General features: G+C 43.4%; 2 protein-coding genes across 4 annotated transcripts in view; one reads left to right on the top strand and one right to left on the bottom strand.

Annotated features, from left to right (window-relative positions):
- Positions 1-9,609, top strand: part of B4GALNT3 (beta-1,4-N-acetyl-galactosaminyltransferase 3) — a 148,668-nt gene extending 139,059 nt beyond the window's left edge. The window contains exons 19-20 of the mRNA XM_021001551.2: positions 1,799-1,925; positions 7,515-9,609. Coding sequence (XP_020857210.1) covers positions 1,799-1,925; positions 7,515-7,623 — 236 coding nt within the window. The 3' untranslated portion in view covers positions 7,624-9,609. The remainder of the gene's footprint in view (positions 1-1,798; positions 1,926-7,514) is intronic.
- A 1,572-nt stretch (positions 9,610-11,181) lies between these two features.
- Positions 11,182-24,117, bottom strand: part of NINJ2 (ninjurin 2) — a 154,240-nt gene continuing 141,304 nt past the window's right edge. For all 3 annotated transcript variants that reach the window (XM_021001715.2, XM_078149067.1, XM_021001714.2), the window contains exons 2-4: positions 13,130-13,361; positions 12,009-12,187; positions 11,182-11,567 (exon numbers count right to left, since the gene is read on the bottom strand). In XM_021001715.2, coding sequence (XP_020857374.1) covers positions 12,027-12,187; positions 13,130-13,361 — 393 coding nt within the window. In that variant the 3' untranslated portion in view covers positions 11,182-11,567; positions 12,009-12,026. The remainder of the gene's footprint in view (positions 11,568-12,008; positions 12,188-13,129; positions 13,362-24,117) is intronic.

Here is a 24,117-nt window from a genome sequence, read left to right on the forward strand (position 1 = left end):
ACTTCCTGTAGGAGGAGACACCTGATCTGAGCCTTGAAGGAACTAAGAATCTGAGAGAGGAAGAGGCTGTGAATTCCATAGTGGAGGGTGGCCAAAGCAAAGACTCGGGGGCAAAAGATGGAATGCTGAATTCTGAGCATGGGAGGAAGGCCAGTTTGGCTGGGAAGTAGAATGTATGAAGGGACATAAGTCATCTGGAATCAGAAGAATCTCAGATTTGGAAGAGACTCCAAATCCACCTAGGTTAACCTGCACCTGTACAGCAATCTCCTTTACAACATCCTGAAGAAGTGGTCATCTAGACTCTACTTGAAAACTCCCAGTGACAGGGAACTCATTACTTACCAAAGCATCACATTCTACTTTTGCAAGACTCTGTTAGAAAGTTTTTCCTTTTCTCTTCAGCTTCTACCTGTAACTCCTGGTTCTGCTGTTCTAGGTGGCATAGTGGATAGAGCACTGGACCTGAGTTCATATCCTGCCTCAGACATTCACTAGCTGTGTGACTCTGGGCAAGTCACTTACCTGCTATTTGCCTTGGTTTCCTCATCCGTTGAACGCAGATAATAATAGCACCTAGGGCAGCTAGGTAGTGCAGTGGATAGAGTGCTAGACCTGGAGTCAGGAAGACTTGAGTTCAAATCCAGCCTCAGATATTTACTAGCTGTGTGATCCCGGGCAAGTCACTTAACCTTGTTTATCTCAGTTTCCCCAGTGGTAAAATGAGCTAGAGAAGGAAATGGCAAACCACTCTAATATCTTTGCCAAAAAAACCCCAAATGGAGTCATAAAGAGTCAGACATGACTGAAAAATGACTGAACAAGAACAATAGTATCTATTTCCCAGAGTTGTTGTGATGATAAAATGTGACGATATTTGCAGAGTGCTCATGAACCTTAACGCACTGTATAAACACTAGTTGTTTTATTATTATTATCACCATCGTCATCATTAGGACAAGCAAAATCAGACCAATCCCTTTCCACATGTTCTTCAAATGCTTTTAGAATATTACATGCTCTCCCTAAGTTTTCTCTTCTCCACGCTGAACAAGTCAGTTGCTTTAATTGGTATTTTTATGTCACGCTTTGTAATCCCCTCACCATCTTCTGGACATGTTTGCCAATGTACTTCCTAAAATATTGTCTCTAGGAGAATTGACTCCACACTTCTAATAATGCAGTCTAAGGCTGAAACAGCTTGTTTCAGCTTTTACGTCTTGCTGTTGGGCTTTTAGTCCACTAAAATCTCATTGTCTAGTTGTCCTTCCTCTTTCCCTCATTTCTTCTCTGTAAGGCCAGCACTTCAGCTCCCTTTGGTACTCTAGAAAGACCCTTCTTTAGTCTTATCTGAAGTTGCAAAGTCAACTGTGGTCATTTCTCCCTCTTGGATCTGACTTGTAATGATCCTGGTCTGAGATACACATTTGGATGTTTCCTTCGAGTCTTCCTTCATTGTCAGTCGTTGTCAGGCAAGAGGAAAGGCCTTTGGTTTTTCCTGACCCCTCAGAGCTGAGAGACCATCCTCAGATGTTAGGATAACTTTGAGAGAGTGGGATAAGGGAAAAGCTTGGCTGAAGGGGTTGATTAAACCCCAGAGGATATCACTCAGAAAGACAGTCTGAAATCACGCCAAGACTACTATACCCTCATTCCTTCAGAAAGGGTCCTGGAACTTCAACCTAGGAGCTGCCCTCTTTCCCTTCCTGAAACGAGGTGGGGAGACTTCCCCTCCCTAAGCACAGTCCTCTTGGTATGAGGAGCTGAGTATCACCCTTGCCTCCTATTTTGCTCTCAGGTTACTGGGAAGTGAATGGATTTGGCCTGCTGGGCATCTACAAGTCAGACCTGGACAAGATTGGAGGCATGAATACCAAGGAATTCCGAGACCGCTGGGGTGGAGAGGACTGGGAACTCCTGGACAGGTGATTTGGGAAGAGGGTAGGAACCTCAGGAAGAGGATAAGAAGCGCGGCTAGAGCTCTGTCCCCAGAAAGGAAGCTCTAGAAAGGGGGCAGGAAGGGCAAATAGAAGGTATGATGCCTGCCTCAGACATAATAAGCAATCTCATTGGGCTCTAAATTCTTAGGAGGTCAGTCATTGACAGTAAGTCAGTCCAAATGTATTGGGAGCCTATTATTAATTGCTCAGTCAATCAGCAAGGATGTATTGAGCACCCAGATACAAAACCAAAAATGCACCAGTCCCTGCCCTCAAGGAGCTTGCATTCTATTGGGAAAGACAACATATAGAATACATACAAAATATGTATAAGCTTAAAAAAAAAAGAAAAAAAGAAATTGGGGTGGAGCAGATCAAGAAAGACTACATGTAGGTGGTTTTACGTGAAGTTTTGAAGAAAACAAGAGATTCTAAGAAATGGAGGTGAAGAGGGGTGGCTCAGTGGATAGAGTACCGGCCCTGGAGTCAGGAAGACCTGAGTTCAAATGTGACCTTAGCCACTTACTAGCTAGCTGTGTGACCCTGGGCAAGTCACTTAACCTCCATTGCCTCCAAAATAATTTTTTTTTTTGAAAAACCTACCAAAAAAAAAAAAAAGAAATAGAGGTGAAGTGGGAATGCATTCCAGGCCTGGGGAACAGCCATTTCAAAAGGGTTCAAAGATGAGACATGGCCCATTTGAGTGCCCCAAAGAATGTGAGAAGGGGAGAGGTGTAATAAAGTTGGAAAGGTTAAGTTGGGGCTAGGCTTTGAATGGCTTTAAATGTGGAACTTGCATTAGATCTGAGAGGAAATAGTGGTTTATTAGAGTAATATGGTCAGGTCTGCCCTTAAGGAAAACTACTTCAGCCCCCTGTGTATAGGATGGATTGAAATGGGAGAGAGTTGAGGCTATTTTGGTAGTTCAGGGGAGAGGCGATGAGGGCCTGAACTGGGGTGATGACCATATGAGTGAAGAGAAGGCTGCAGGAGACATTGTAATATTGGGGTAGAAACGGACAAGATTGGATAGCTAACTGAATATGTGCTGTGAGGAGCAAAGGCTGGTATCAGGTTTGTAAACTAGAAGAATGGCAGTGTCTTGGACAGAAATAATGACTTTGGAAGGTGGATTAATACATGTAATGAGTTCAGGTTTTGATATCTTGAGTTTGAGATGCTTATAAAACGTCCACCTTGAAATATCTATGAATGGTTTGAAATGTTCAGCTGGCACTCAACAGATAAGTTATGGATTTGGGAGTCATCTTCATAGAGATTCGAGTCAAACCCATGGGGCCTGATGAGGTCCACAAGTGAGAGAGTATAGAAAGAGAATAGAAGTGCCCTAGAATAAAGCCTTGGGTACCACCCAATTAGAGGGGGCAATATGCCTGAATAATGAGCAAAGGAGACTTAGGAGAGATCAGACAGGTAGGAGGAGCTTCTAGAGAGGGCAGTGTCATGAAAACCCAGAGACAGAAGATTATGTAGGAGGAGACAGTGGCCAATAAGATCAAATGCATCAGAGAAGTCAAGAAGGATGGAGATCAGAAAAGGCCATCAGATACAGCAATTAAGACATCATAGGTAATTCTAAAGAGACCAGTTCCAGTTGAGTGACAAGGTTAGAAACCAAAATGCAAAGATTAAGAAGTGGGTGTGAGAGGAGAGACTGTAGAGACAGGTGGAGAGAGATTTTTCTAGGTTTTTGACTGAGAAAGGGAGGAGAGATATGGGATGATAGTGTGAGGGGTTTTTGTCAGGCCTAGGAGACTAGGTCATTTTAGTAGGTAGCAGTAGTTAGGGAGATATTGAAGATTAGAGAGAGGGGTGATGATTGTGGGGACAGTCTGCTTGTGAAGACTGGAGATGTTTGTTTGCCTTGGCAGAGGGAAGGGTCAACTCTTCATCAGAGATTGGAGTAAAGGAGGAGAGAATAAGGAAAGGTGTTAAAGAGTTTTGAGAAATAGAGGAGAAGATAAGAAGAATCTCACAGTGAATGATCTCTATTTTCTCAGTGAAGTATGAGACAAAGTCTTCAACTGAAAGAAGTGAGAGGAAATGACACAAGAGGCTTGAGGAGGGAAGAGATCGGGGGCAGCTAGGTGGAGCAGTGGATAGAGCACTGGCCCTGGAGTCAGGAGGACCTGAGTTCAAATCTAGCCTTAGACACTTGACACTTACTAGCTGTGTGACCCTGGGCAGCTCACTCAACCCCAACTGCCTCACACACACACACACACACACACACAAAATCAATTAGGGAGAAGTAAAAGGCTCATGCTACTAGCTAGACTAATCAATAAGCACTTAAATGCCTACTATGTAACAGGAACTATGCTAAATGCTCAGGATACAAAGAAAGGGGAAACATAGTACCTGCTTTTGAGGAATTCATAATCTAATGGAGGAGACAGCATGCAAATAGTCATATACAAACAAGCTATATGGGCAGCTAGGTGGCTCAGGTGATAGATAGAGCACTGGGCCTGGAGTTAGGAAGATCTGAGTTCAAATGTGACCTGAAGACACTTACTAACTGTGTGACCCTGGGCAAGTCACTTAACCTCAGTTTCCTCATCTGCAAAATGAGCTGGAGAAGAAAATGGCAAACCACTCCAGTATCTTTGCCAAGAAAACCCCAAGTGGGGTCATAAAAAATTGGACGTGGTGAAATGACTGAACAGCAAACAAGCTATATACAGGATAAATAGGAAATAATCAGCAAAGAGAAGGCACAGGAATTAAGAGGAGGTGGGGAAGGCTTCCTGAAGAGGAAGGTGAGATTTTAGTTGAGACTTAAAGGAAGCCAGAAAGGTCACTAGTTGGAGCAGAGAAAGGAACAGGCAGAGAAAATTCCTGGAGCCCAGAGGTATAGTGTCTTGTTCTTGGAACAGCCAGGAGGCCAGAGTCATTGGATTAAAGAGTACGTGTTGAGGAGTAAGGTGTGAGAAGACTGGAAAGATGGGACTAGGTTATAAAGAGCTTTGAATGCCAAACAGAACATTTTGCACTTGATCCTGGAGGTGATAGGGAGCCACTGGAGTTTATTGAGTAGAGAGGAGGGGTGACATGGTCAGATGTGAGCTTTAGGAAAATCACTTTGGGGGCAGCTAGGTGACACAGTGGATAGAACACTGGCCCTGGAGTCAGGAGGACCTGAGTTCAAATCTGGCCTCAGACACATAACACTTAGTAACTGTGTGACCCTGGGCAAGTCATTTAACCCCAATTGCCTTACCAAAAAAAAAAAAAGAAAAGAAAAGAAAAAGAAAATCACTTTGGTGGCTGAATAGAGGATGGATTGGAGAGGGGAGAAACTTCAGACTGGCAAACCTGCCATCAGGCCATTGAGATAATCCAGGTGTGAGGTGACGAGGGCCTGCTCCTGAGTGGTGGCAGTGTCAGAGGAGAGAAGGCTTAGTGGAGTGTTGTTGAAAAGGTGAAATTGACAGGCTTTGGTAACTGCTTGGATGGTGGGGTGGGAGATAGTAAGAGATTAAGGATGATGCTTAAGTCTCAACTATTTATAATGCAGGACAGTACATTAGTTTTCTTTTTATGTGTATGTTATCTCTTCTACTAAATTTTGTGTGTACACTTTATCCTTTTTTTTTTTTGCTTTTTTGGTGAGGCGGTCAGGGTTAAGTGACTTGCCCAGGGTCACACAGCTAGTAAGTGTCAAGTGTCTGAGGCCGGATTTGAATTCAGGTCCTCCTGATTCCAAGGCCAGAGTAGTGTCCACTGCGCCACCTAGCTGTCCCCCTCTATGCTTTTTATATCCTATATAGGGCCCAGTCATTTTGAGCATACAGGCATTCAATATATATGCTGATTGCTTGGTTGAACAATTAGACATATGGTCCCTGCCTTTGTTACAATCTCTCTTTTAATTGTACTGCATCATATACAAGAGAGTGTAAAATTCTAGTTTGGGGGTTATAAAAATAAATGCCATAAGAGGCCAAAGAATCGAAAGAGACGTTAAAACTAGAGTGAAATCAAGGACGGCTTCCTACAGAAGGGTTGGACTTGTACTGGGCTTTGAAAGCTTAAGGGTAGGCAGAGAGAAAGGAGAGCATTCTGGCTTAAGGGAGAAAAAAGGCAAGGAAATAAAAGTGATGATAGTGTGTTGAGATGGTGAAGGAGCTGGCTTAATGGAATCAAGGGAGCATGTAAGGGCCTCCATGATCTTATGAAGGTTCTCAATTTCCAGGTCTAGGAAATTTATGCTCGGTATTAGATTGTAAACTTCTTGAGGGGAGGGACTGTCTTTTGCCTCTTTTTGTATCCTTAACACTTACCACCTATTAGGCACTTAATAAATGTTTATTGACTAACTAAATGATTGATATGGTAGAAAATAAGGAGCTACTTACAGTTTTTTTAGCAGAGGGATAACCTGAGGAAAGCATTATATAGGGTGTCCCGAAAGTCTTAGTGCATTTATAAGCCTTAGAGCACTGCTGTGAGACTTTTGGGACACCCTGTAGAAAATAACGTTGCTTCATGCTTGTTTGAGAGAGCAGAATGAAATCAAACAAAGGTGATGCATCCCTTCCTGCCCACTCCCGTTTCATTGCCTTTCTCTGTGGTCCAGGGAAGCTTCTAAGGCTTATTGAAATATGAGTGCCATCTGATTCCAGCTATTTCTACCTCTAGCCAGACGTAACACAAAAGGCAACAGGACAGGCATAGCCCTGATGACCTGCCTGTGGACATTTCCCTTGTGTGTGCAGGCCATCAGAGGAAGAGGAACATGAAAGAGGGGATAGTATCGGTACTCCAACTTGGGATACTGATGGAGGTAGAATTGGTAGAGAAAGTATGAGCAGGATCAGGAAATATGGAGATGAAAGATGAGGAAACTCCCTTTACTAATGTAGGCTAGCATCTTCTCTACCACTTAGAGTCTTAGAGAATTGCCTAGAGCTCTGAGATTTTAATGACTTTCCTGGTGTCACATCAGCAGTATGTCTTCCTGGCTTCCTGGCTTCAAAGCCAGTTTTCTGCCTCTCCATTATAATCTGCTCTATTCAGAGCTTTATTCTAGGTACAGAGGGGCGCACAGACTCCCCTCTTCCCACGGTCACAGGGTTGTCCAGAGGGTGAGATTGATTAGGATGATCCCAGGACAGAGAGAGGGTTTAAAAAGGCCAGTGAAGGTGGCCCTAAATTTTCCACCCATCTCTAGTGAGCCTAGCATTCTCCTTCTGTCCCACTGACCTCTAGAAGATGAGCTGAAGAGCCACCTGCCTGTGGACATTTCCCTAGTGTGTGCAGGCCATCGGAGGAAGGCCTAAATGTGAGAGAGAGACCTCACTGTGAATGTGGATATATTCTTTTTTTCCCCCCTTTTTTGGTGAGGCAGTCAGGGTTAAGTGACTTGCCCAGGGTCACACAGCTAGTATGTGTCAAGTGTCTGAGGCCAGATTTGAGCTCAGGTCCTCCTGACTCCAAGGCTGGAGCTCTATTCCACTGTGGAATGGGAATATATTCTTAAGGGCCCCAAGATCTTCCCCATATCTCCTTGCCACTTATGTTGGCTTCTCCTGTCTCTTGGTTCTTCAGGATTCTACAGGCTGGCCTAGAAGTGGAACGTCTCTCCCTTAGGAATTTCTTCCATCGATATCACTCCAAGCGGGGCATGTGGAACCGTCGCCAGTTGAACATGCCATGATCTCAGAAGGATGCCCAGCCAGAATTGCCTAATTCCTGCCTCCTGACCTGCAGATGCTTCCGCTCCTGCCCACCACTGGAGGGGGAATAAGAACAAATAGGAGGAGTGAGCCAGCACCCCCTCGCACCCTACCCAACACTATTGAGAGCCATCTTGCCACCTGTGGACCTGAATGTGGAGTCTGAATAGGTGGCAGTGTTGCAATGTCCCCCTTCCTTTGAGCCTTTTGGGCACACGACAGGAAGGATTTCTAAGCAGAGGGTCTGTGGAGGGTGGTGGGGTCCAGGCCTGGGTGGCAAAGTTGGAATACCTCCTCAGGAAGTGGAAAGTGGCAAGGGAAGAAGCAATCTGTTCACCAGATAAGAAGCCTTCCACTACCAGCTGGCCCTTTGTAGGGAGCAAGACCGTGAAACAGACTTTCTCTTTAAAAAAAATTATTGGTTGGTGGTAGAGGGGTGGGAGATGGTATCTTTCCACCATCCTCTCTCAACCAACACTGACTATGAAAATCTTTGATTTCTCAGAGGGGAAACAACTCCCCAGAGGGATGAGGTGGTACATTTGGGGAATATTCTCAATAGTGGATCTCTGACCCTCTACTATGTCATGTTGTTTCCCCCATTCCTTCCCCAGAAGCTCTCTTGTGATCAAGGTTGAAACCTTATTGAACATACTCCAAGAGTCAAGCCTTCTCAAGATGGGGATCCTCCCTGTCTCAGCCCATATCCCTGTCCCTCATTCCTCTCACAAAAAGACCGAAAGCAAGTGCTTCCAATCACCTGACTTGGCCATCAGCAACAGGGCATTAACCTTATCCAGCCAGAGAAGCTAAGCTCAGGCTGGCCAGAGCACAGGGCTGAAATCCCCACCCCACCACTCCTTTGGGGCCAGTAACCAATATGGAAACTACAAGGAGTAGATTTTAAAGGGAAAGTGGGAGTGTGTGGAGTTCCAAGCCCCATCCCAACTTCCCACCTTCACCACTGGATTTATGGACTGTTTTCTGCAGAGCAGAGGAATAGAGAATCTCTTCTCTAGGGAAAGGTAGTGGAGAGAAAAAAACATGGGAGGAAAGCAGGAAAAGGGAACTGCTGGTCCATGTAGAAGTACAGGAAGGGGTTCAAGTATTGTTTGTTCCTCCTCAGCCTTTGTAATTTGAAATATTTCCAAATAGACACCTGGAAAAGGTAAGGATCACTCTGAATTAGCTGGAGCTCCTGGAACTCGGCGTGGGAGGAACAAGAAGGGAGGAAGCTCCTCCCCTAGAGTAAGGAGAGGAGTGAGGACAATAATTGAAGAGCATCATTAGGAACACAGCCCTTTGGCCCATTCACCATCCTGCTACCTCTGCCTGCTGTTCCCCACTTGGTCATTACATATGAATCTTGCACTAATCCCCAGGCTGCCTTTGTGACTGGGGATTCTCCTGCTGCTGCATTCACCAATGGTGCATTCAGTACTGAGTCTCAGTACTCCAATGTCTGTCTAGGTATGTGAAGAAAAGAAGGAAGCCCCCTGGTTAATGGGAAGGGGATTAGGGGGAAGTGAATCAGGGTCCAAGACCTCAGCCTATAGCTGAACTCTATCCTCAGTCAAACCTGCTGCATTCTGAACAGAGCCAGTGACAGAGAGAAGAGGAGAGTTGCGGTCGTCCATGGAGGTGTCCATTTTCTCTCAGAGTAGTTTTCCTCTGCAGAAACTTCTTTGAAAGGTCTGAAATAGGCTTTGACTGGAAAAGGCAAATTGGAAATCACCCTCCTGGTTCATCTTCTCCTTCAGGTTCCCAGAGCCCCTGCCCCAACCCCCCAGTCCCACACCACAATTTCCTTCCCTGGATCTTGAACCTAAGTGCCTCGTGTTTGACTTCTGTACTGTTACCTCTGTACCATCTGCCTTAAGGAAGAGAGGCCCCCTAGGTCTCTGTTCTATAAAAGAAAGAGTGGGTCAGGGAAAGAAAAGGCTAAATATAGCATCTTCTTAGAAAAATCCAGGTCTTGTGTTTTCTTCTTACCTATCCATGCAGGGAGGGTTTGGGACAAAGGGTATCATAGCCTCTGTCTCATGTCTGTCAGTCATGTCTCACATCCACCAATGGCTATGTCAAGGATATCAATGCTACCCTCACATGTAACAATGTATTAGGTGTCTGCTTTGTGTGATTCTAGGTTCCATGGAATTATAATGGGAGAAGAAATGGTCTCTGCCCTCAGAGAATTTACCAGCTAATAGGGTGATGTAGTGGAAAATCAGCAGACTTGTAGCATTGCTCTGACACTACCTTAGCTATATGGCTGTGGGCAAGTCACACTTAATCTCTCCGAGTCCCAGTTTCCCCATCTGCAAAATGGGGCTAATAAGCATGGTGCAAGGTACGAAAGTTCAATTCCAGGCTCTGTCACTTATTACCTGTGTTACCAGATATTCTATTTCCTCATTTGTAGAATGAGGGGGTTGGACTAGGTGAACTTTGAACTCCGTCTGTGATGCTATAAAATCACCTCTCAGGGCTGAAACTGCTGTGTAAATGTGAGATCGTTATTATTACCTAGAGCCAATGAATGCTGAGCCTCTCACTTGAAAGCTTCAGTCTAGAAGCTTTGAGCATGGGACCAGGCAGATTTGGGGAAAGTAATGTCCACAACTTATTCCAAAATAATCCTATTTGGTTAGTTCTCAGTGGTTCACATTTATTGGAAGGAGCTGTGGTTAGGATTACCTTAAAGCAGCAGATACTCCAAAAATGACTTCCATCTGGGGTTGGGAATACATTATCTGATCTTTCTATAGGTTCTATCCAAGCAAACTCAGTGAAATGACCTGGATTCAAGTTGAATCTCTGCCTCTGTGAACTTGAGCAAGTCACAGCCTCTCTGGACTCTAGGTCCTTCATTTATAAAATGAGGGCCTAGGTTACCTCTCTGGCACCTTCCAACTCTCACAGTTTACAGGTTGACTTTTCTGCTTGTGCTTGGCTAACGTTAAAATCAGTTTGCATTCTCTGAGCATGTCCTGGCAGCTGTGTGGGGAAACTGGAAGGAAAATGGTATGTTATTGGGGAAAAAGCCAAACTTTGATTAAAATTTTGCGATGGTAATCCACAAAATGGATAATGTACCCATGAATGATCAAAAGTTGACAGTGCCTGAAATCAACCTGGCAAACCCCTAGTGGAAGGCTGCCCAAGCAGGGAGGAAGAAACTATTTGACAGTGGAATCCTAAAGAAAAGGGCCGATTTGAGTAGTCTTCTCTGTCTCAAAGTTCTAGGTATGTTCTCTTCCAGAGCTGGGTGGTGCACTTGAAGAAGCCTAAGACTGTCCTCTTAAATGGGCATACACAACTAGCAGTGTGGTTTGGTGGAAAGAGCTCTAGAGTCAGAAGGCACGGGGTCAGATTCTGCCTCTGACCTAATATCTGTATGTGTGTGACTTTGGGCAAATTACGTAAACTTCCCTGGGCTTCAGTGTCCTCATTCGTAAAATGGGGGGGGGGGGTTTGAACTAGATGACCTCTGAGGTCCCTTTAGCTTATGAACTGAAAAGTATAAAGAATGACACCTATTTATTGGTTTAGCAGATCACTTTATAGTTAGAGATTGCTCTTTTCTTTTTAGAAAGAGGAGGATGGGTATGCAATAGGAAAAGGAATATGGTTGACCTGGAGGCAGTAACTCCAGACTCACGCACCTTGTAACAGAGTTGTGGGTTTGAGAGAACAGTACTAGAAAGGATGACAGTGTCCCCCACTCTGGGCACAAGGCATCCAGAGCTACCAATACAGATTTCACATTGACCAATAGAACCAAATACTTGTACTGGGGATTTAACACTTCCACGTTAGGAGCCTTTCCAGGTGCTACGGGGAAGGCCCAATAAGCTGGGCAGAGGTCCTCAGAGCTGGCAGAAGTCAAAGGGAAAGGAAGTAGAAAGCGCTCCAGGGCACTCACCTGTAGGAGAAACAAAAAGAGAGGTGAGCTGGGCATGAAAAACTTTTTACTTCCATTATTCTTTTCACCATAGGAGCTGACCACTCCTAACCATGAGAAAAGCTTAGGTCTAGGAGAGAACAAGTGTCTCCCCTTGAACACCACATAGCAAGTCTAAGACAGGGCAAAGGGAAGTTTACTTCATACTTAATTCCTAGAAATTGCTGAGGGCCCTGCCCACAGACTCTCCTCTCCTCCTCTGTTGCTGCTGCCCTTCATAATCTGACCTACCCCTCCCCCATCTCCTTATTTTGGCCCTTTCCCAAGCCTCACCCCATTGGTGTTTAGGCAGGTACTCTCTTGTTCTGCAAGGATCCCACCCTTCCCCCCAACACCCTTCCAGAGGCCAGGGAGTGGACCATGTGTGTGCTTGAACGGTGTCCTTCCATCCTTTATCCTCACCTAGGCCCCAGGCTAGATTCAGTAGGGCCTGGGTGTGGGCCAGGGTTGCCCTATCTTCTGTACCCCAAAGGCCGTGATGAAAATGTTGATGATGACAGTTAGGAAGACCATGACCATTGTTGTATTGTTGAGCTGGTTCAGCCACTGTTGCTTTGACACCTCATTCAAATTCATTCGAGCTGTAGAGAATTGGAAAAGTGTGGTAGATGAGTGGGTATAGATATCAAAGCCAGAGGCCACAGGTGGGCATCTCTTTTAAAGCCTCACAAGCTAGAACCATAGACTGGAGCTCTAGGTGCAGCAGTGTGCATGGGGTAGGGTAAGGCAGTCAGAAGGCTGAAATTTCTCCTTCTCCATCATGGGCCAGTATTTGGGGCTTCTATTAGGCAATGTTTAACAGCTGTAATGATACTTTATATTTGCATAGCATTTTGTAGTTTATAAAGGGCTTTCACAATTTGACCATCATCATCATCATCATCAATAATAGAACTTTAAGGTTTGCAAAATGTGTCATCTTACTGTATCACAGCAAAGCCTTGGCTAGGCAGCAGACCATGGCAACAAAAATGCCCACCACAAGTTGACTTCAAGAAAAAGCCCAACAGAAGACTGAAGATTAGATAAGTTATGGAGGGGAAGGGGAGATTTTCAGTGACATGCTAAGATTGAACAATGTCTTCTTGACATTACAAAGTCATTGCATTGTAGTGGAGGAAGGTTGATATCCCTTCTCAAAAGGGACAAGGGAAAGCCCCAACACCAACCTCCCCTCCCCTCCCCTCCCCAATGAGTGAGAATAAAATGTTCCTTTAAAAACTGAAGAATTTAAAACTGAAAGCAATCTAGGAAAAACCAGGAAAAAAAATCTGGGGAAGCTATCCGGTGGGAAAGAGATTTGTCCTATTTGGCTCCCAAGTGAAGAATTAGGAGCAAAGGGTAGAAGTTTTAGGGAAGTATGTTTAGGCTTAACGTCAGAGAACAATGTCCTGTAAGTTAAACCAAAATAGAATTGGCTGTGTTGGGAGGTAATATGTTCCCCCTTTGCTAGATATCCTCAAGCAACCCTTAGGTGCAAGATGCAACAAGGAACAGCTCTTTCAATATCCCTGGTTCCTCACCAGTTATGATGAGGAGGATCCCAATGACCACCTGCAAGAGGAGAGAGATGCTGAGGAGGGTGACCAGGATTATGTAGTAGGGGGAGGATGGTTCCTGTTCCAGAACAGCCTTCAGTCGAGTGGCATTGGACATGAAGAGGGCCACATCCAGCATGCTCTCCGAAACACTCTTTTTTGTGGCATAGCGGTTAAAGTTGATGGGCAGGTCCCTCCTGGGGCTGGGATTCCTAGGCTGCAAGGAAGAAGAAGCAAAGTGAACCAGGAAATCTCAGGATTCAGCGTAGTAGGAAAAGCCTTGGGTTGGGAGTCAGGAGACCTGAGTTCTACTCTAGACTCTGCAGCTACTTTGCTGTGGGATCCCAACAGGATCATATCACCCACTCTCTGCACCTCAGTTTTCCCATCTATAAATTAACTCTGTAGAGTTTGGAGTATATGGTTTCTAGAGTCACTTTTCACTTTAACGCTATGAATTCTAACACTGAGAGTCTATGACTAGTGTTTTAGAGAATGCTCTTTCTACCCTACACTTAAACACACACACACACACACACACACACACACCCTGTGAAATGCTTACTCCACTTCTGGCTTCCCTGCTCGGCCTCAACTTCTAGGTTTCTACTCCTTTCTCTGGTTGAGACACTTTGCCACAGTAGTGGGGGTGGGGGAAAGGCATGCCCAGAATCCGCCATATGAGAATCACTTGAAGGAACTGGGAATGTTTAGGGTACAGAAGAGATTTGTGGGGAGGGAAAGATATGATGGCAAAGAGCACATATGTGGAAGAAGGGATTAGATTTGTTTTGTTTAGCCATGGAGGGCAGAATTAGGAGAACAAAGGGTGGAAATTATAAGGAGATAGGTTTTAGTTTAATATAAGGAAAAACTTCCTAATAATTAGAACTATATAAAAATGAAATGAACTGCCTCAGGAGGCAGAGAACCCCTTGTCAAGGAAGGTCTTCAAGTGGAAGCTGGGTAATTATTTGTTGGGGATCTTGTAGAATGGATTCATTATTTGGTAGGGGTAGCACTAAATAACCCTTCCAACTTTCACACTTGGACACAACCTATACATGAATCCCTTTACATATACATATGCTCACCCACACACATGAAGAAAGGTGCTAATATATGACTACACATGTACAATTCCCAACTGCCCCCAAAACATGCATAAACATACATGTATATGCACATAAGTCTCCAAATATAGGCACATCTAGGCTATTTCACCTGTTGCCTGTCTAGAGTGACCAGCAGCCAAGGTAAAGTGGCAAGACCAAGGCTGGGCATGAGACCTCGGGCCCCAGAAGAAGGCTAGAAATTTTAGGAAGAAGATAACCAAAAGGCTAAATCTAAAGGACTAAAAGAGCTCTTCATTTCATTTCTCATCCTTGATACTAAAGACCCAAGAGCACAAGGTTAGTAGGGTTCCAGCAACATGAAGAATTATTAATAATAACTAACATTTACATGGCACTTAACTATGTGCCAGGCATTGTGGTAAGTGCTCTACAATTTCATTTGATTCTCACAACAATGCTGGGAGGAAGGTGCTTCTATTATCCCCATTTTACAGATGAGGAAACTGAGACAAACAGAGCTTAAGTGACTTTCCCGAGATCACATAGCAAGTGAGTGTCAGGCTGGATTTGAACTCAGGTTTTCCTAACTTCAGGCCCAGAACTATGTCCACAGTGCCACCTAGCTGCCCCCTTAACACTTTCTTCTTTCTGCCAGCACATACCCATCGTATGTGTCCTCTCTCAAGGACTATGTTACTGAAACTCTGAAGAAGCTCCATGAGTTGCAACCAACCAGGAAGTTTAGCAAAACAAAACAAAACATGCTAGAGCCTGAAAGTACTAATTAGCTAGAAACATATCTGTCCTTGGTTCTAAAGAGTTTTGTTCTAAAAGGCTTGGAGCAAGAGGCTGAGACTCTCCTGCTCAAGATGAGAGATCTCAGTAGCCTAGCTTTTGAAGGGAGCAAGACAGTAATAAGGGTTGAAAAAAAATCTGAGATTTCATTTCTATGGCTGTTTGCACTAATGCTAGATGTCAGGCTGAGAGTTGCTGTTTTCCTAAAAGACCTGTAAAAAATACTATAGAAGCCCAGACTTCTAATGAGGAAGAGATAGTCTTACCATCAAGTGCATCAACTGAAACCATAAAATGGAAGCTGACTCTACACCCACATGACCAATGGGGCTGGTCCTGGCAATGTCCACCAGATGTTATGCATCCAGGACAGCAAGAGCCAATGGAGACATCCAATAGAGCCTGCATGCCCAGGGGAGACCAGTGGGGATCAGGTTCAGCAGGAGAAGTGCAATGATGTAACTAGACCATATCAGCTTTTAATAGTCAGCCAGATAACATGGTTCAGTGATAAGGGTGCAAATGTGTTGTTGCCATATATATTCCTTGTCTGTGACTTCTTCCTACTGATAGTATGTGTATTTGTGGGAAAGTGTGCCCCCAAGTTTATGGGGGAAATCTTTTATTACTGTCATTTTATTACTGTCATATTACTGCTTTGAACTAACCTTGTACTCTGGCTGACTAGTAAAGGTAGTCACATAAGGGGCCTTTTAAGCTATGTTAGCTTCCTTCAAGGCACAACTCAGTTTCCACCTCTTAGGAATCCTTTCCAGATCCTCCCACTTCTGGTTGTTACTTTCTTGAAATTTTAGTGGAGGCACACCCACAAAGTTCCTTGAATCTGGGGTACCTTTCCCCAGGGGACTCACATTGCAAGCAGCAAGATTCAGACCCTGAATATAAAATGGGGATAATAATCATACCTACCATACGAGGTTGCTGTGATGATCAAACAAGAAAACATGTAAACTGCTCCCCCCCCTTTTAAAAATTTGTCACTGAGTTTCACAAGTTCTCTTCATTTCTAACCTTCGCCCCTATGGTTGAAGCCCATTCTACTGTTAGTTGCCTTATCTAGCTTGCTGTCCCCTGGTGCCTTTGCTAGAAAGGTATAAGCAGCCTGACATATATCTAAAGAGGAAGTCCTGATGATGGGCAGGGAGGCAGCTGGGCCTGGAGACTGGATTGGCACAAGCAATGAAGGCCTCCGGGGATGTTGTCACATTTGGGATAGCTCTGGGGAGAAAGGAGTGAAAGGAAGGAATGATTCACTTGGATTCTGGTATAAACCTTCCTCTCTTGTCACAGCAGCCTCCTAAGCAAGACCTTTCTCTGTGTCTGGGGATCTCATTATCAGTTATTTCATATGTACTAAGCTTGGCCTCTAGAGGGCAATCAGGTAACTTGTCCCAATTTCCCGAAGGGAAAGCAGCAGTGACTTGAAATTCTTAGTGACTTGGCATCCTACAGACCTGCTCCACCTCCTTTGTGGTATTTGTTCTATCCTAAGTTCCAACCTTCATTTACCAAGCACTTTGGAGAACTTTATAGGGCTGACAGTAAACATAAGCCCTGCTGTTACAAGGCTTCTATCCACCAGAGTTAGAATACATTGACAGCTAACAAAATTACCAGAGTGTCCAGGGTCTAATACAAATGAGGAAATAGGCCAAATGGAAATTGGAAAGATTTTCAAAGAAATTAAATACAATTTACCTCTTCCTTCCATTTCCCCTACTATTTTTTTTTTGTAGGACTTGGGTTTAGGGAACTTTAATCTTTGCAGAGAGAATTTCACCTCAAAGATATCAGACTTTTGCATGGCAGAGAATGTTTGAGGGAGGAGGTGGGTTTTGATCCTCTGAGGATGAGAATTCTCTACCTTTCCTTTCCATGTTTTAGGGACTTAAACCATTCATATTGAATGATAGAACTGACAAGGAAAAAGTTTGGTTAAATGATTCAATGAAAGAAGAAACTAATGAGGGATAAGTGTAGGGTCTCACATATGGATTTAGAATACCACCTGTAGAAATATAAGATGGTGAGCTGTATCTAGACAATATTCATGTGAAAAAACAACAAGGGGGTTTCAGTACGCTACAAGTCAACAGAACGGGAGGACATGGCAGTTAGAGGAGCAAATATAACTTTAAGTTAAGTTGACAGAAGTATAGTGACCTGAATAAGAGAGATGATAGTTCCACTATATTCTGACCTTTGTATTGCACTCCCATTTTAGGAAGAACACTGACAAAGTGGAGCACATCCAGAATAGGGAGATTAAAATTTTGAGAGGACTAGAAACTGTGATATATAGACCTATCCCTCATCCAAGCTTCCCTATTTCTGTTGGGCATATCCCCATCCTTTCCAAGCTTGAAACTTAGAGTCGTTCTCGACTTGCCCCTCTCTCCCCACATCCTAAGAGTTACCAAGTGTTTACAATTAATGTAAACATTCATTTCAGCCCTAGTTCAAATCCTCAGGGCTCCTAACCTAGATTATTACAATGACCCCCTTGTTGTTTCCATTTCCAGGGTCTTATTTCCACCCATTCTCCATGCAGCTGCCAAATTGGTATTCCTAAAACACAGAACTGACCATGTTATTCCCCAACTCAAAAATCGTCAGGGGTTCCCAAAGATCCGTAGGATAAAATACAAAACCTCAACCTAGAATTTAAAGCCATCTTTAATATGACTCCCATTTATCTTTCCAGTCTTGTTTCATATTACTTACTTTCACATACTCTCCTTTGTCATCAGGCTGACCTGTTGCCTATTGCATCTCCTACCTCTAAGTCTTTTGCATGAGTGGTCGCCATATTTGAAACGCAGGCCCTCCTCAACTCTGCCTCTTAAATCTTTAATTTCCTCCAAGGCACAGCTACGTTGCCACCTGCTATGAATCCTTTCTAAATCCTCCCACTTCCAGTTGTTAGTTATCTTGAAATTACTTTGTATATAGTTCTCTGTTTCCTTATATGCATACATGTTTCATCTTCCCCAGGAGAATGGAAGCTCCTCAAAGACGGAGGTTGTCTGTCTTTGTGTCTTCAGTTTAAGACGGTGCACTGGCCATAGGAGGTTTAATTCATGTCTGTTGGCCTGCATTGCATTGAATCAGTTACAGGAACTGAGGATGTTTAGCCCAAGGGAGAGAAGACTTAAAAGTATTTATTTTTGAATAGTTGAAGGACTGTCATGCTGAAGAGAAATTAGACTTTTTTCTGTTTGGTCCCAGAGGATAGAATGAAGGATCAATTGGTAGAAATTTCAGAGAGGCAGATTTAGGTTCAATGTAAATTTTAAAAAAAATTCCTAATAGTCGTTCTCCTTCGCTTCTTCCTATTCTTCCTTTTCCATCCCTTAGCAGGTTTTGTTAATTTTACCTCCTCCACATCTCTCCCATTTGTCCTCTTCTCTCTGTTCACACCTCAACCACCCTAGTCCGGGCCCTCATCCTTCCCATCTGGATGGCGGCAACAGCCTCTTTATCAGTCTTCCTGAATCTATTCTCTCTAATCCATCCACGTGGCTTCAGAATTGATATTCCTAAATTACAGACATGAAAATGCCATTCCTTTGCTCAGGAAGCTCCCAGTGATTCCCCATTGCTTTTAAGTTAAAATATGACTTCCTCTTTTTTTGGCACTTAAAGCCTTTCAGAATCTGGTTTTAGCCTGTCTTTCAAACTGATTACGTACTATTCCTCAGAACTCTGCACTCCAGCAAAATTGGCCTGTTTGCTGTGACCCACACACAACATGTAATCTGCTGCCTCTGTATTTTTGAACTGGCTATACCTCTAAGTCTGTCTCTTGGAACCCATGGCTTCTCTCAAGATTCAGCCCAAGGAGCTCTTCTCCTTCAACAGACCTTTCTCATTTCCCCATATTATTAGTGCTCCCCCCATTTCTCTGATTGTTATTTTATGAATTTTTAAGAAAATGTATACTATATTTACTTATCTGTGTACATGTTCTATCTATCCCCCTAATAGAGTGCAGATTCCTTAAGATCTGGGATTGTCTTACTTTTTCATTTGTATCTCTAGCACAATGCCTGGCACATAGTAGGTGCTTAATAAATAATGATTGATTGATTGATGATTACAGCTGTGCAGAAGGAGAACAGGATGCTTCATAAGGCGGTAAGTTTCCAATCCCTAGTCTTTAAAGAAAGATTGGATACGCTATTTGGGGGAAATGATCAGGCAAATGGACTGTATGACCTCTAGGGTTTCTTCCAGTTTTGATATATAATGACTCTTCAATATCTTTGTCTGGACAGATAGATATATAGACAGGGCTGAACTTGTGTTTTCATTTGGTATAGGAAATTTCCACTACGGAAATTCTCTATCAACATCTGCTCTCTGCAACTTATAGTCTTAGAGAATTAACGGGGTGGGGAGGGACCATTGAGAGGCTCTATTTTGTTCAGGGTCACAAGATAAGTGGGAAAGGTGGGAATAGAATGTAGAACTTTCTGGTTCTCTGTTCACTAGACCACTATGCCTCTCATGATTTTTGTAATAATGATATTTATATAGGGTTTAAAAATTACATATATTATCTCACTTAATTCATACAATAACCCATGAGGTAGGTAGTTTATATATTATTATCGCCATTTTGCAGATGAGAAAACTGTTTCTGAAAGGTACTCGGGTCAGATTTTCTGCAAGGGCTCCATTTCCTGAGTCTCTACTGATTCTAGTGACAGTTCTTCTATTGTTCCACACGGGGGCAGCCTGAACACGGAGGATACTGGCTCCCCAAGTCCAGTGGTCGCTGTTTCAGGAGGCAGTAGAGAGAAAGAATGGGCTGGATCACTGTGGCGCCCAGGAATCAACTTGCAGGAACAGAAGCAATGTGTAAACAGGATTCTTCAAGGACCCAGCAGTTTCAGAAAGTCGGGTTCCTAGGTGTGGTTGTGCTGACATGAAATACACTGTCAAATGTGATTTCAGACGTGTACAGAGACAAACCAGTATGGACCTGTGTGTATGTGTGCCCTCAACAGCAAGCCTGTGTTTGTGTTGAGATCATAGCATTCAGAGCCCAAGGGTTTTTACCCTGAGGTCTGCACATTTGTTTTCGATAATTATATTTTAATATATATAATTGATTTCCTTTGTAATCCTACGCATTTAAAAACACTATTCTGAGGAATCCATAGGCTTCACCAGACTGCCAAAGGGGTCTGCTTATAAAAAAAGTTAAGCATCCCTGGTCTAGCCCAACTCTCTCATTTTAGAGATGAGGAAACTGAGGCCAAGAGGGACTTGTGCAAAGTCACACAGATAGTCACAAAACTGGGAAGTGAACATAGGTCCCATGATTCCAAATTGGATGCTAGGAGCTAAACACAGGAATAAATTTCAGTTCAAGGGATTAAGGTTAAATGTGGAGAGTAGGTAAGATCCAAAAATAAGTGATAAAGAGAAGGATCTTCTTCTCTAGAGGTCTGCTCTGTTACTAACTAGTTTGGTAACCTTGGGTAAGTCATTTAACTACTCTATGCCTCAGTTTACTCATCTCTAAAATGAGAGGGTGAGGCAATTCAGCTTCAGTCATTTTCAGTCGTGTCTGACTCTTCATGACCTCATTTGAGCTTTTCTTGGCAAAGATCCTGGAGTGGTTTGCCATTTCCTTCTCCAGCTCATTTTACAGATGAGGCAAACAAGGTTAAATGACTTGCCCAGGGTCGCACAGTTAGTAAGTATCTGAGGCCAGATTTGAACTCAGGATGGTGAGCCTTCCTGACTTTAGGTCTGGCACTCTATCCACTGCGCCACCTTGCTTCCCTGGGTTAGGTGATAAGGATCAACAAATATAAAGACTGTTTTAGATATATACTCTTGTCCTTTTGCTAAAGGGACATAGGTGACCAGAGATTGATAGTTGGTTCCTTGATTCTCCATAAAGCATAGAAGTGGAATTATTGAAGATTATAGTGGCTGAGCCGGGAAGAGCTAGCTGCTCATAAAGTTAAAAGAGACCAAAATCTGACACTCTCTTTGTCTCTTTCTCTGTCTTTGCCTCTCTGCTTTTGGGAAGAAGACAGGATATCTCTCTCTCTCTCTGTCTCTCTCTGTCTCTCTTTGTCTCTCTGTCTCTGTCTCTGTCTCTCTCTCTCTATGTCTCTCTTTCTGTCCCTCTCTCTCTCTGTCTCTCTCTGACTCTCCGTCTTTGTCTCTCTCTGGGCCCCCCGCCCCAGCAGCACATCTATCTCTCATAGGAAGAGGTCCAGCTATATGGGAAGTGCTTCAATCCATAAATACTTCTATACATATATATATATATCTATATATATCTATATATATAGATATATATAGATATATATAGATATATATATATAAGAGAGAGAGAGAGAGAGAGAGAGTTGCCTGAACTATCTGTTGCTAACACTCTTTTGTACTTAACTACTGCTTAACTATTTTCAGGTAACATGCTTGTGGTTTGCATATTTATATTTGCCTGCTTTATTAAATTTATCAATTCTTTTTCAAAGAGATATAAGGAGGTTGGAGTAGAACAGGGGATCCTAACCTTTTGTCATGGACTCCTGGACCCCTTTGGCAACTGCTGAATCTGAACCCTTCTCAAAACAATGTTTTTAAATGCATAAAATAAAATACATAGGATTATAAAGGAAATAAATTATTTTGAAACACAATTAACAATATTTTTTAAAAGTTCATAGACCCCAGGCAAGAACTTCTGGACCAGATGACATTTAAGGTCCCTTCCAACTCTATGTTATATATTCTAAGCCATATTCTCATCTCTCTGGGACAGTTTAATTGTCTAAAAGCAGAGAGATGGGTGAAATGACTTTTGGAGGTTTCTTTCAGTCTAAAGATAAGGAATTCCTCCAAACCCTAAAGATGTTCTCATTTTATAGAGCAGCCTCTGAGATTAAAGGCAGCTAGGTGGAACCGTAGGTCAAGCACCAGGCTTGGAGCCAGGAAGACCCGGCTGAGTTCAAATCCTAGCTCAGATATTTATTAGCTATGTGATCCTAGACAAGTCATTTAACTTGTCTACCTCAGTCTCCTCATTTATAAAATGGGGATAACAATAGCACCTACTTCCCAGGGTGATCGTGAGGATCAAATGAGATAATATTTACAAAGTGCTTAGGAGAATGCCTGGCACATAGTGGATGCTATATAAAAAGGGGTGGGAATGACAACAGTGGGGTGCTGGAGAAGGACCAATGCTATGAATTGTTCCTTTCAAGTTGTCCTCACTCATCCTCCCTAAGCTCCAGTGGGGAGGAACGAGTCCTTGAAGGTGGGGCCTTGGCAGTGAAAGGCACTGAACCTCCCAGAATGTGGCCTGGATGGGGAGCTCGGCCTCCTTGAATGAGTCATGGAAGTTTCACATGACCTCAAAAGCTTTCCCTCCCTTGGCTGCCCTGCCTCTTGTACCTTTCCTCTCTTCAATTGCCACCCTCAGTTTAGGTCATAGATTCCTATCTGGAAGGAAACTGGAAAGATCATCATCAAATCGTCTTCTCTTGTTTCACAAACAAAAGAAACTTGAGGTTCGGTGACTTGCCAAAGTCACATGGGCAGTAATGAACAGAACCAGGATTTGAACCCAGGTGTTCTGATCCCACTGCACCATGGGATCCCCAGCTTTCGGACATCCATTGCCAAATCTTTCTCATGAGGGTAGTGCTGGCTCTTGTGAGGGCAGGTGTTTCTCCACACTCCACATCTCCCTGGTATCCCTGTGGCTCCTCCCATCTGAATCCTAGCTCACATTCTTTCCTGGGGTTGAGGAGCAGGAAAGAAGGGGAAGGGAAAGGGTGGGGGCGGGGTTCCTGATTTCTGTGCCCAGCTCTGTCCCTGCTTCACAAAAGGAAACTCTAGAATTAGCACTCTGGGTCTCAGCTTCCTGGTCTGTAAAACAGTTAGAATATCCATATCTCTTGGTGTGGGTGAAATTATGTTCACAAAGAGCAGCTGAGCTTCTCTCAGAAAGGTGAAAGGCAATAGTGATTTCTTTCTGTGGGAAAGCCTGTCTCTCAGTACTTTGATTTTTATTTCTGTCTCTTTGACTTTCTTATTTAGCTTAAAGAGATAGAGTCAAGCCAAAGGACTCGTAGTCTTCCTCCACTCAGTATTCTTTCTTCTTCCAGAAAAGCAGTGAGTTTTCTAGATTGTACTTGGTCATTGCTCCTATGCAGAGAGCACTTAGGACTAGGCAGAGAGGGTAGTTGCCTAAATGGTAACATAAAGAATTATAGCCTTTGAGCTGGAAGGGACATTAGGGCATATATAGTCCAGCTTCCTCATGATTTAAGGGTGCCTGGGAATATCCCTTAAAATATCTGCCCCATTTCTGGTCCTGAATATTGTGCAAATTCCACTATCAGAGGTTTATTCCTTTGGTTTAGGTCAATTTCCTCTGGGAATCCCATTAAAATTTAGGTAGTCCCAGAGAGGTAACCCATGGCTTCTCAATGGAAAGGCTAGGACCTTTCCAGAATGAACATTGGGGGAGGATAGAGAGGATAGCTTCAGAACAATGGACACTACTAGAAAGGGTATGTTTAAGGGTTTGGAGGGCAGGAAGGGTAAGTTCTACTCTAGGTGGAATGAGGACACTGAGTGTCAGTCAAAGGAGTCAATATACCAGTAGGAACCTTTTCTCCTTAGTCTCTGTCCTGGAATCCAGTCTCACATCAAAAATCACTAATTACCTAATGCACATTTCAAACATGATGTTCCTTGGGAATCTCTAATTCAACACCTCAAAATAAAACTCGTCTTTCTTCTTGAAACCTACCCCTCTTCTATACTTAATATATGCTTTTTCATCCATTCATTTATTGATTTAGCCCATCTCTCTCCTTTTGTAAGTAAAGGAAATTGGGTCCCAGAACAGAAATAAGACTTGCCCAAAACTACAAAGTGAGTTAGTGGCAAAACCACTAAAGTCACATTGCTCAGCACTTAGCACAGTGAGTGGCACATAATAGACACTTAATAAATGCAGATTAATTGCTCTTCATGTCAATCAATCAACTAGCATTTATATAACACCTACTTTGGGCTGAGCACTATGCTAGGTAAACA

Source organism: Phascolarctos cinereus, unplaced genomic scaffold (genome assembly GCF_003287225.1).
Source record: "Phascolarctos cinereus isolate Bilbo 61053 unplaced genomic scaffold, phaCin_HiC Scaffold_1;HRSCAF=81, whole genome shotgun sequence".
NCBI lineage: Eukaryota > Metazoa > Chordata > Mammalia > Diprotodontia > Phascolarctidae > Phascolarctos > Phascolarctos cinereus.